The 13,361-nt window shown below is 40.0% G+C and overlaps 1 protein-coding gene across 2 annotated transcripts; it reads left to right on the top strand.

The window, feature by feature from the left end:
• The first annotated feature begins 917 nt into the window (after positions 1 to 917).
• On the top strand, positions 918 to 11,861 carry napab (N-ethylmaleimide-sensitive factor attachment protein, alpha b). 2 transcript variants are annotated; one of them, XM_088345229.1, is made up of 11 exons: positions 918 to 1,155; positions 4,396 to 4,478; positions 4,558 to 4,674; positions 4,842 to 4,888; positions 4,966 to 5,043; positions 6,716 to 6,771; positions 6,851 to 6,935; positions 8,963 to 9,067; positions 9,150 to 9,218; positions 10,624 to 10,674; positions 11,593 to 11,861. In XM_088345229.1, exons 1-11 carry the CDS (start codon positions 1,058 to 1,060, stop codon positions 11,692 to 11,694), a joined length of 891 nt encoding a protein of 296 aa, XP_088201355.1. In that variant the 5' UTR covers positions 918 to 1,057; the 3' UTR covers positions 11,695 to 11,861. The 2 variants fall into 2 exon arrangements, with proteins under 2 accessions (XP_088201355.1, XP_088201356.1); XM_088345230.1 differs by having other exon boundaries at positions 919 to 1,155; positions 4,399 to 4,478.
• The last annotated feature ends 1,500 nt before the right edge of the window (positions 11,862 to 13,361 follow it).

The following is a 13,361-nucleotide window of genomic DNA, read 5'->3' as shown; positions in this document are numbered from 1 at the left end:
TAAACAGTAACATTAACACTGTAACAATAACGCTGTAAGTACAATAGTGCAGAGAGCAAATGTGCAAGGAGTGGCAAGCTATAAAGAACTGCCAGTAGTGCAAAAAGTCAGATTAGCAGCCGTTTAGATTTAGGTTAACTATATGTTAGATTGACCATTTAACAGTCTAATGGCCAGGGGGACTAGACTATTGCGGAGCCTGGTGGTCCTGCACCGCACACTGCAGTACCTCTTCCCAGAGGCTAGCAGAGTGAACAGTCCATGATGGGGGTGAGAGGGGTCCCCGATAATTTAATAGTGAGTTTTCTCTACCAACTCCTGAGTTCAGTCAAGATGAATACATTTAATTCTTTATTTCACCTTCTGAGTAAACAAGAGTGGTGTCATGTAATATAACACAGAGCCAAACATTGTATAAAGATAATTAACACAGAGTAATGTGATATTACAACACAATCTATGTATCACTTTATCAAGAAAAACTTTGTTGGAATACCTTGATTTTTTTAATAATTTAATAATTAATAATAATTTCCTTTGTATTGTCATTCTTTGTAACAATGTACACAGAACGAAATGTCGATACACCTGACCCGTTGTAGCGAGCCGATGCAGCCGCAGCCAACAGAGGGCGCCGCCATTTTACCAATTAGGTATGACTCGGCCGAGGCGCGAACCAGCGACCTCCCAGTCTCAAAGCGGGCACACTACCATCTAGGCTACTGAACTGGTAAAAAAGGTATACAGTGATGAAGCTAATCTATGTCAAAAGAAGTTTAACACATCACAAGCGCCTTGCCCCTGACTTCAAGTAGTTGCCCACCCCTGAAGTAGAACATATAATGAGTTCTCGTAGGGGGGAAACCAGTTGCTGACGTTTGAATTTAACAGAAATTCCTTGAACGCACCATAAACAACGTTTCCGGTGATCCTATGTCACGTGACAGCGGAGCTGGTAAAGTGACAAATCAACGGTTGCTGCTTTATGCTATAAGTTTGTTGACTTTTCGCCTTTTTTGCCACCGCCTCTCTCTAAAACGAGAGACTCGCCGCCAGCATGGATAACAGCGGCAAAGAAAAAGAAGCCACAGCCTTGATGGCCGAGGCCGAAAAGAAATTAAAGTCCTCGCAGTCGTTTTTCGGGGCGCTTTTCGGGTGAGTTGTGCCAACGTAGCCGCCTTAGCTAAAGGGCCAAGTAAGCGGAAAAGCTAGCTTGCGAAACTCGACAAGTCATAACTGTAAACACGTATATACACCCAACGAGCTGTATAATATTTATTGTTTCAACGGCATAGAACATATTTAGATATTACGCCTGATGGGATCACAATTAAATTGACTTAAAAGTGCATATGTGCTGGATGTAGCACAAATCATGTATACGTATCGAGTAAAATGCGTGTCATGAGGATACATGTGAGTAAATTAATGTCATTGTTTGAATAGTGAGTGATTAACCCGAAATATCTTGTCAATAACACGAATGATGGTAATCGTATTGCGCCATCTAGTGGATAAAGTCGTGATCGTCAAGAGGTTTCATATCAAGTCAAGTCATGCTTATTTGTGACGCCCTTAATCACAAGGAGTCTCAAAGGGCTGAGATTAGTGCAAACCACAGACTATTATTAGACCATACCCTGATCTAAAACCTACATGAGGGCAAGGAAAAACTCAAAAACCTCAACGGCTGCTAATTTGACTTTTGCACTAGTGGCAGTTTTTTTATAGCTTGCCACTCCTTGCACATTTGATCTCTGCACTATTGTTACTTACAGTGTTATTACTTACAGTGTTATTGTTTACAATATAATGGTACTGTGTACCTGACTTGTTAACCTGACTGCCCATCTTGCACATCTGGTTAGCGTCTCTTCTTGCACTATCGGCACTATGGTAAATAACACAATACAGCTTTATTTATATCTGTACACTGAAGGACACTGAGGGAAACTGTGGGAGTCAGATCCATCGACATTTCGTTCTGTATACACGTGTACTAGAATGACAATAAAGTAGATCTGAATCTGAATCTGAATCTGATGAGGGAAATGGGGAAAAACCTTGAGAAGGGACCGCACATGAGGTTATACCCTTTCCATGATGACCTGGCTGGATGTTGTTTTAACAATTAATATCATCATTTGTTTTACTGCTGTTTTTTTCTCACGTTTTACTTATACATCCCCTTTAAAGAAAAACAGAATAGAATATACATTGTTTGCATTTATTACAAAGTAGTTTACACTGTTTTCGATGAGAGTAGTCTGGGTACTCCAAGATAAACATGTAATGAAAGACTTAAAAGACCTTTAGGATAGCAAATAATACACAGATATTGTCAACATAAAATATAGGTTATTCATATGCTAGAGGTTGCAGATTGAATCTCGGGGGGGAAGAGCATTACACAGCACCAGGGCCCGAATGGAGAATGCTCTCGAACCTGGGGATCTCTTCTTGGCTCTTGGGATAATTAGTAGAACAGCATTTTCAGAGCGAAGGCTCTGGACCAGAACATGGGGGGAAATTCAATCTGAAAGATATGAGGGAGCAAGTCCATGCATGATTTTGTATACTACTAATAGAACCTTCAAATCACATCTTAAGCTAACAGGGAGCCAATGCAGGTGAGATAAAATCGGGGTCATGTGGTCAAACTTTCTCGTCTTAGTTAAAAGCCTCAGCTGAAGACTCTTGATTTTGGATTTTGGTTTCAGATCAGGGGATGGTATAATAATGTCAGTCTGTGGTTTGCAATTATCTGGGGTTCCTTGCAGCCCTTTGAGACTTTTTGTGATTAAGGGCGTCACAAATAAACATGACTTGATAGATCTGCAAGATTCACAAGGTAGTTTGTTGGCTAGATAAAAAATATTACATAAAAACTAGTTAATACAATGACATTGTGTGAATGTTTTTTTTGTTAATTTTAAAAATAAAATAACATTTGTATTCCCTCTGAAATGCTTCCATCTATTTTAGTATAAATATGTTACTGACTACAATATGACACAAACATGTTTTCTGTTGGCGGATACTTTGCTCATTTTAGATATTTTAAGACCAATAGAAGAAACCAGCTCGGTGGGCCTGGGGAAGGGCGCCCGCCCCAAGACTGGTTGGTCGAGCCTCGGCCGAGTCATACCTAAGACTTACAACAATGGTACTCATTGCCTCCCTGCCTAAGGCTCGGCATTAGGGGTCGGAATTTGGGTTTTTGGTCCCCTAATGACTCCTAACGAGAGGTGTTGTGACACATCATCCCATCAGTCCTTGGTAAGATGGGATGGGCGAAGAAGACGGATATAAAATAAAGAAAATGAGTATTAAGGTATATGGGTAATAGTATATTTACATTTAGTGCTGACTGTAGTCTAACATATATATCATGTACACTAGAACATAGTGCGGCAACATACATGGTCAGGAATTTTTTCAGCTGTCTTGTGTACTTGTAAAGGCTAACGTTGTTAACACGATTGTACTCAACCAGTAAAAAACAATCTTATTGACATAGTCGTTTGTGTTAATCTCAAACGGCAAAGTCAAGTGTAATTGGACCTTCACATGTTTAGAAGATCATCCCTGTTTTTAAATGTCAATGGAATGGATAGCTTAAGGTGACAAATATTTTGTCATTTAATTATGATAGTTACAACAAACCGTTTTGCAGGCGGGCAGCACGGCGGCGCAGTGGTTGGCGCGTGTGCGGCACAGTTCTCAGGTCATGTGATCGGACCTCCTGTATGGCGTTTGCATGTTCTCCCCGTGCTTGCGTGGGTTTCCTCCGGGCACTCCGGTTTGCTCCCACATTCCAAAAACATGCATGTTAGGTTAATTGGCTGGTCCAAATTGTCCCTAGCTGTGAATGAGCGAGCGAGTTGTCTGTCTCTATGTGCCCTGCGATTGGCTGGCAACCGGTTCAGGTCGTCCCCTGCCCACTGCCCGAAAATAGCTGGAATGGTTTCCAGCGCCCCCGCGATCCTACCGAGGATAAGCGGTGCAGATAATGGATGGATGGATGGATAACAAACTGATTTGCAGATACTTTGAATGATGCAAATCGTCTCACGATAACGTGATTGCCTCTGTGAATTTTAAGACTTTAGAGAAGAAAAGCCCCTATCACAAGAGAAAACAACAGGCCAAAGTCAAGTTCATGAGTTGGACAGAAACTGTGTTTTCTCATCTGCAGTGTGATTGGTTGACCGACTTGGGGTCTAGTGCAGTTTGTGCAACTTTAACGGGAAGCTGATTTCGGCAAAATTCTCAACTTGTCCCAAAAACGAGTTATGCACTTTTGGTATTGGTGTTGAGAGATGAAAAATGAATGTAATAAATGAACTGTAAAGGAGAAGATAATGTTGAAACTCTGTACCATTTTCTGTCCAGCAGAGGTTCCTCCAAACAGGAAGAGGCCTGTGACCTGTACGTGAGGGCGGCTAACATGTTTAAGATGGCCAAGAACTGGTGTGGTGCGTGGGTTTTCCTGATCACTGGCACATCTGCTTCACCTTTCCTTGTAATTTGGCACGGAATGTCTTCTTTTCGCAGCGGCCGGAAACGCCTTCTCTCAAGCGGCTCGCCTCCACTTGCAGATGCAAAGTAAGCACGACGCCGCGACCAACTTCATCGACGCCGGAAACGCCTTTAAAAAAGCCGACCCGCAAGGTAAAACGGTGATATAATGAACTTATCCTTGACAAAAAAAGAGGGTGTCTGACTTTAATGAAAAGTATAGTAATCAATTAATCAAAAGTTTTCAAAATGAAGACTTCAGAAACACACAGAGCATTTGAGGTTTTAGTTGAATCCATCTTTATATCTTCTCTCAACAGAGGCCATAAACTGTCTAAATCGAGCTATTGAGATCTATACAGACATGGTGAGAGTTTTTTTGTCGTATTAATATATCACTGGTCTTTGATTTTTGGTGTTAGTTTAACTTTTTTGACGTTTCAGGGGCGTTTTACTATCGCGGCCAAGCATCACATGGGCATCGCTGAGATTTATGAGACCGAGATGGTGGACATTGACAAGGTGCCAAAAGTCAAAACAAACTCATTCAGTGCCATAACGTACAAATACATACTCAAAAGTATTGTCCCCGAGTGCCAAAACATAAAAATACTTTGTTTTTAATTTTAAAAAACTATTATTATATGGGGTTTGGGGCAGCTCATCATTAAGTATCAAGCCTCCGGGAATGATTTCAAGTCACCATTAAATGGCTGGAGTGGCTTTGATCAGATCTTTGTCCACAGATCAATGAAATCCCCACTTCCTAGTTTTGCTTCTATACCCAGCGATTAAGAGTATGTAGGCAGCCCCTGAGTGGGCTTAGTGAAACAGTATGGTGAGAAAAGTATATGGATAAGGACAGACAGATAGCTTTTTTCTTTCTAAAAAAAAAAAAAAAGTTGGCGATGCGCCTTGATCATTGTTGGTTCAGAGAGGGATGCACGTCTGTAGGAACGCGATTGCCATAGTGACCGAAATTGTGTGATTGCTTCACCGGAAGCATTGGGCGCTGAAAAGTTCTCGCATTGTTTATGCATAAGTTCAGTGTTCTTGCAAAGTCCCCTTGCGTTTATTAAAAGTATTCTTTAGATTTTGGAGGTATCACAAATTCAAAAATAAATTTAATGTTCTGCTTGAAATGCATCCTTTCGCAAATAGCGTTTTTTAAAAAAAATCGATGATCCCCGCCCGGAATGGATTTTTGTGACGTCCTATCCGGTGTGTAAAAATGCAGAAAGCAAATGGAAGTGTAAAATGGAGGAAGAAAGCAAGCAACGAGAACTAAGGTCGGCGCCCATGAATTTTCTCACAGACTGACTAACACAGAAATTGTTTCCCATCATTCGTGGTTTATTGTCCCAGAAGTGTATGATTTAAGTCGAAGCTTGATTTTTAGGAAATAAAATTAAATCTCAATCATCAATTATATCGGATCACAATTATCGATATTCTTGATATCGGATGGTGATCAAAGCATATCGTCCCACCCCTACTAAATACAGAACTAAATTTTCAGTAGGTCTTCAAAAATGAGTCAAAATGGCAAAAATTGACTGATCTGGTATTGAATGAGTTAAGCAGTCTTCGTCTAAATCAATCCAGGGGCAACGTTTGGGGCAAGTCAAGTCATGTTTATTTGTCACGCCCTTAATCACAAAAAGTCTCAAGGGGCTGCACAGACCACATATTATTGCAAACCACAGACTATGATGTCACCATCCCCTGATCTAAAACCTAGATGGAGGCAAGGAAAATCTCAAAAACCTCAACATGAGGAAAATGAAGAAACCTTGACAAGGGACAGTCTCAAAGGGCTGCACAGACTACAGATAATTGCAAACCACAGACTATTATGACACCATCCCCTGATCTAAAACCTACATGAGGATGAATTATAATCTCCGCATTCGACTAAAACAGCATAGGGCGAATTTTAGCAATGTTGCGAAGATGGAAAAAAAGCTGTTCTATTAATATTCTTAACGTGTGTTTGGAAGGACAGATCTTTTCAAGCAATAATAATAATAATATGCATGAAAACGAGAGAAAACTTTCAGAATTTATAAACATATAGATATTATAAAAATGTACTTATAATAAAATTTAAGGAAACAACGATAAAAAACATTACTGTGTTTGAAAATAACACTAAACTCATTAAAGGCTGTTTGTAATTTTGTGGGCTATGCAGGCAATCGCTCATTATGAGCAAGCTGCAGATTACTACAAAGGCGAAGAATCCACCAGGTAACTATTTCAAGGTTCCCCGCCCTTTTTTCCTTTCCACACCGAAGACTGACCAGTTCTTTTTCTTGATATTTTACAGTTTGGCCAACAAGTGCCTTCTGAAAGTCGCCACTTACGCCGCCCAGATGGAGCAATACCCCAAAGCAATTGAAATCTATGAACAGGTCAGCTTGAAACGACACCTTTTCTCAGGTTCATTGAAACTTTGCACGTGGTGCTTTCAAACACTGCTAAGAAAACAGGACTAGTCAGACAAAACGTTGGAAAAACAATTTGATTAAGCCTGATCGTTTCAATAGAGTCCACAAGAGTGGTCGTCAGTTGGCCGCAACAACTAATCGATTGCAATGATAGATTTGTTGTATCACGTGATCTATGAGCCACTAAGTATGTTAAATCAATGCAATTAGGAATGCGCACAACTCTGTCGTGACGCTGCGAGTCGCAGCGCCACTTCGGTCTGGCAGAGGGCGCCAAGACTGTTTTTATAAAAGTTATCTTACATTTTTTAAAGGTTTTTGTTTTTATTTTTATTGAACATAGCATCATTACAAACCAAATTGGCATGCAAGTTTCAACTTTGTAGCGTTTGGCTGTTTCATCATGAAACAAAATGAACCATTTTCAAGGGAACAGGAAGTGCTGCAGATGTACAGAAAAAAGAAACCAGAAAATAGAAAATATACAGTATAAGGAAAAATAATAAGGATAAGGACATGTTTAACTCTCGTTGCAAGCATTGTGAGGATAAGCGGTGCAGAAAATGGATGGATGGACGTTTACCTCTACACAAAAGGCAGATTCTTAAGCATAATATATCTCATTTTCATATGGAAAATGTTTATCATATTCAAATATTCAACTAACAAAACAAATTTGTCAATATTTTGAAAAGTTAGTTTACATTTTTGATATATTTGCGGATAAAAAATTGCTGCACATGAGATATATTGCTCTTTCTTTTTTTGGGGGGGAAGAAAAGTCCAAAGTTTATATGATCTTTAGATTCTGGGTAGGAAAAGAGTGTCTTATATATTTGCATTTATTGCATATATTTGAATGTCCATCCATCCATTATCTGGACCGCTTATCCTCAGTAGGGTCGCGGGGGTGCTGGAGCCCATCCCAGCTATCTTCGGGCAGTGGTCAGGGGACACCCTGAACTGGTTGCCAGCCAGTCGCAGGGAACACAGAGACAGACAATTCGCTAGCTCATTCACACCAAGGGACAATTTTGACTGGCCAATTTACCTGAAATGCATGTGGAATGTGGGAGAAAACCGGAGTGCCCGGAGGAAATCCACGCAAGTACGGGGAGAACATGCAAACTCCACAGAAGAGGTTCGATATTTGAATGTATATTTGACAATTGTCAGTTTAATTGACAAACACGTGGATTTTTTTTTTTTTTATTTATTTAGTTTTTTTTTGTTATAGAATAATCTGTTGTTGGGCAGGATAGCGGCGCAGTGGTTAGCGCATGTGTGGCAAAGTTCTGAGGTCATGAGATTGAACCTCCTGTGTGGAGTTTGCATGTTCTCCCCATGCTTGCGTGGGTTACCTCCGGGCACCCTGGTTTCCTCCCATATTCCCAAACACATGCATGTCAGGTTAGTTGGCCGGTCTAAATTGTCCCTAGGTGTGAATTAGCAAGCAAAGATAGCTAAGATGGGCTCCAGCATCCCCGCAACCCTACTGAGGATAAGCGGTGCAGATAATGGATGGATAGGTATTTTTGTGAAGAAATAGGGACAATATTGTCTTTTTGTAGAGCAGTGGTTCTTAACCGGGGTACATAAGGAGTACACATAAGGGCACTCCAGGGTGTACGTAAATAATCTTGATTAAAAAAAAAGTCGTATGGAGTTCATTGAATCTAAACTTTTGAATAAAGATCCGAGAAATATATCAATATTAATAATATTTGAGAAACGTATAACTACCCTGTATAGAATGACCATCATATTCACAATGCGGTGCAGATAATGGATGGATGGATGGATAATCTGTGTTTTGTGCACTAGTTTTCTATCTGTCCAAAACTCCCGGTATTCAAATAAAGGAGAGGGAAATAAAAAATGTCTTTTAAAAAATCCCATTCTCCGATTTTGAAAATAATAGTTAGTTGCAGCCCTAATTTGAGTTTGATGTTTTTATTGTATTTTTGTGAATGTCTATGTACGTTTTGAAGGTGGGAACTTATGCCATGGACAGCACGCTGCTCAAATACAGCGCCAAGGATCACTTTTTCAAGGCTGCGCTGTGTCACTTCTGCGTGGACATGCTAAACGCCAAAGTGAGTCCCAGTGGTATTTACGTGACACTTTGAACTCATCGTCATGTGATAATAATACTTATTTTTTGGGAAAATGCTTTAGCTGGCTGTGCAAAAGTATGAGGAAATGTTCCCGGCTTTTTCGGACTCCAGAGAGTGCAAATTGTTGAAGGTAGGTCTGTCTATTTATTTATTTATTTATTTTACCCAGTATATCTTTACAGGAGTTAAGACGAGACCAAGCTTTAATACCAGGCTTTTTTGCTTATTATATTGCCTAAATTGATAGAAAAAAGATTATCTTTTAGTTTTTAGTGGTCACGTTGACTAAGTAGTAAATACAGATTTTTATCTGACCATAATTTCACTTGTTTTACTGGATTTTTTAATCTAGTTTCTCCAGAAAAAAAGGCAAAAATTTCACTTAAAGTGAGCAAAAATTTCACTTAAAGTGAGCAAAAATGATCTGTCAATGGATAAGTATATTTTAATAACAAAATAATTATAATTATAATGAGCAAAATGATGTACAATGTTTTTACTTAATATGATTTATTATTAGTGGGCGCCAAAACGCCTGGGTGGTTAGCGCGCAGCCCCACGGTGCAGAGGTTCAGAGTTCAAGTCCAGCTACTGCAACCTCCCCGTGTGGAGTTTGCATGTTCTCCCTGTGCCTGCATGGGTTTCCGCCGGGCACTTAGTTTTCCTCCCACATTCCAAAAACATGCATGTCTTGTTAATTGGCCAGTCCAAATCGTCCCTAAGTGTGAATGAGGCAGTGAGTTTTCTGTCTCTGTGTGCCCTATGACTGGCTGGCAACCAGTTCGGGGTGTTCCCTGTCCGCTGTCTTGGATAAGCTCCAGCACCCCCGCAACCCTACTGATGATAAACGGTGCAGAAAATGGATGGATTATTTTATTATTGTAGAGCAATCTTTGACAAGTTCATTAAACCAAAAAAATCATTAAATATATTCCCTGACCTCATGAGATTAAATCTCCTGTATGGAGTTTGCATATCCTCCCCGTAATTCTGGGATTTCCTCTGGGCACTCCAATTTCCTCCCACATTCCAAAAACATGCATGTCAGGTTTATTGGCCGGTCCAAATAGTCCCTAGGCGTGAATGAGCGAGCAAATTGTCTGTCACTTTATGCCTTGCAATTGGCTGGCAACCAGTTCAGGGTGTCCCCTGCCCACTGCCCGAGGATGGCTAGGATGGGCTCCAGCACCTTCGCGACCCTACTGAGGATAAGCGATGCAGATAATGGATGGATGGACGGATGGATGGATGGATATATTCCCCGTACAGTGCTTCATTATGAACATATATTAGTATTTGAAAGCGAAAGAAACAATCTGCAGCTACCTCCTGAAATATAGAAATGTTAGTTGACTCATCACTATAAGAAATCAAAGATACTAAAAAAAATTACCTGTCTTTTTTTTTTTTTTTGCCAAGATCAGATGGCATTTTCCTGTGACACACTAAACAAGGTCTCACGGCACAATGGTGTCTCTCTGCACTCTTGTTGAAAAACACTGACCTCAACGTCCATATTTTTGTCTTTGTATCAGAAACTTTTAGATGCATACGAAGAGCAGAACATTGATGCCTACACTGACTCGGTGAGTGAGGATTGGTGGTGGGTTTGTATTTTACACTCCAAGTTCGTACGGGTGTTTGAAGTCCTTGAAAATTCTTGACATTTAATGTTCTTTTTTCAATGTCAAAAATGTTTGACTTTTGGGTAAAGTGCTTGAAAATGGTTGAAATTATTTCCATTGCCGTGTTTCCCGGCAGTCTGCCTCGATGGACTGTGCTTTTAAATGAAGTTTTTTTTTAATAAAGTGTGTAAAAATGACGCCGATAGTGGCTCCAGTCCTTTTTATCAAGTTTCCATGTGAAGCATTACTGTCACATCCAGAGGACAGGTTTATTAGATCTTCTGAAAAATATGCAAAAAATATATTTAAATAATTAAAACAAAAAGCAAAAGATAAGCAGTCTGTAATATTGAAATAATGAATGCACTCCGTTTCGGAGAAATCAATATCATTACAAGACTCAAAATTTGGCTCGTTTTATGGTTTTTATACATACAGTACTTTTTTTTTGTCCCCCCGTATTGAACTCCGTTACCCACACCTATAGAGCCCTTTCCGTGTTTGTAAACAAGTATGATGTAGCCAAGCTGTGCGTGCATTGTTGAGGCAGAATGGCAGAATTCATGTCAGTTTAAAGCAGCCCATTGACGCCAAAAGATCATATACAGGAACAGTGCAAAATAGCACAAAGTATGTGCTAGTAGCAAGATAGAAACTTCATTTTAGTCATTAAAGCTAACCCAAAAAATGTTTCTTTTGAATCGGCGCTGGATTTCCGCCTTTTGAAGGTACTGGAAAAAATAAAAAATTGGCCTTGATGGTGCTTAAAAAAGTATCATGAAAAGTGTGTGAACTAGAATTAAAGTATGTTTGATTCACAATCTCTTTTCTCATTCTATCCCTCCTTGTTTTTTTCCCCCTTCTTTTTTTAACTAACAGGTGAAGGAATTTGACACCATCTCGCGACTTGACCAGTGGCTCACCACCATGCTCCTGCGCATCAAGAAGACTATACAGGAAGATGAGAGTGACCTGCGTTGACTTCCCATCCGCCCTTTCAAAAGCGTCTCATGTTTTGGACTTGACTCTCTCGCAACCAACATTTTTACTTCTATTTAAGCCCTTATATCATCCTTTTGTAACAGGATCAGACCTCTCTGTGTGAACGCTTCCATCCTGAGTAAATTAAATGATTATCTGCCTTTGTATTTGAGCCAGCACATGACTGATTGAGCTGTGCACCGAATATTCGGATTCTAAAGTAATTATCAATGGATATCGATCCGGAGATCTGGATCCGGATATCGATCTGGAGATCTATAAATGGATCTGGAGATTGAGAACTGGATATCGATCTGGAGATCGAGTTCCTGATATTGATCTAGATATGGATATCGATCTGGAACCGGATATCGTTAAGGAGCTCTAGATCCGGATATCTGGAGATCTAGATCCGGATATCGAATTAGAGATCTGGATCCGGGTATCGATCTGGAGATCTGGATCCGGATATCGATCGGGGGATCCGGATATCGATCGGGGTATCCGGATATCGGGATCTGGATATCGATCCGGATATCTGGGTCCGGATATCTGTCTGGATATCTGAGTCTGGATATCGGTCTGGCTATCCAGATATCGATCTGGAGAGCTAGATCTGGAGATCTAGATGTGGAGCTATGGATATCAGGATCTGGAAATCTGGATATCGATCCTTAGATCTGGATATGGATCTCGATAGATGGATATCATAGAAGTGCCCATGAAGTGTAATAGATGCATGGGTAGCAAATACTCCCTATTGTAGCACAAGCTAAATTCGGCTCCTCCCATGTGATCCAAGTCTGATCGCTTTTTTGGTCATGATTTATTTTTTGATTGGGCATAAAACTTTGGTTGTATGTTTCTTTCTTACGCACCCTATTTCCGATTTTTCAGTGGCACAAAAACAAGGCTTTTCCATATGGTATAATGCATCACGACTCTTCTAAAAACCTCTGGATGGAATCTCAACGACTTTTGTGTGCGCTTTATTTCACACATACTGAACAATCGGCATGGTTTTAGATGAGAGCAATGGAGTGTCGATTCCTTATTCCGTGTGGTATTCCTTGTCTGCGCTTGTTTTCTGTTTTTCTGCTAAAAAGGTGGCGATAAACCCTCCAAAGTTGAGTCCTTCCCTACTTCTCAAACCATGTCTAGTAAAAAACCTTTTCCCCCTGCAGGCGATGTTCGAAGTCACATTGGTGCATTCCCAATGATCCTACTTGTGCAACGAGAAGTCAATCGATATTTAATAAGATCCATTATCCCTTGTTCTTGCCAGAAATGCATACTATTAAGAGGATGCAGGAAAGAGTTTGCTTAGCAATACTGACACCCAGTGGCCTTTTATAGGACATGACTGATCACGTGGACGAAGGCTGTGTTGTACACTGTGTTTCTCGAATTGTATTTTAAAATAAAATGACAACTACTATGCTTTTGAGAAGGGCTGTTTTTTTTGCCACCAAATGTAGATCTTGGATAAGAAACCACAAAATCTTTAGCTTCCTTTACAGTTTTGAGTATACACTCACAAGAATAGTAAAATGCACAATGTATTACTGTATAATGATTATTATTACTATTACTTAAATTCTACAAAAAAGATTACGAGTGAACTACTACAAAATTGTTCTACAGTAAATCTACAAAAATATAACTAC

The sequence above is a fragment of the Urocampus carinirostris genome, chromosome 10 (genome assembly GCF_059441175.1).
Source record: "Urocampus carinirostris isolate Australia breed hairy pipefish chromosome 10, RoL_Ucar_1.0, whole genome shotgun sequence".
NCBI classification, from domain to species: Eukaryota; Metazoa; Chordata; class Actinopteri; order Syngnathiformes; family Syngnathidae; genus Urocampus; species Urocampus carinirostris.
The sequence above is the reverse complement of the archived record's forward strand: the minus strand, read 5'-3'. Positions and strand labels throughout refer to the sequence as shown.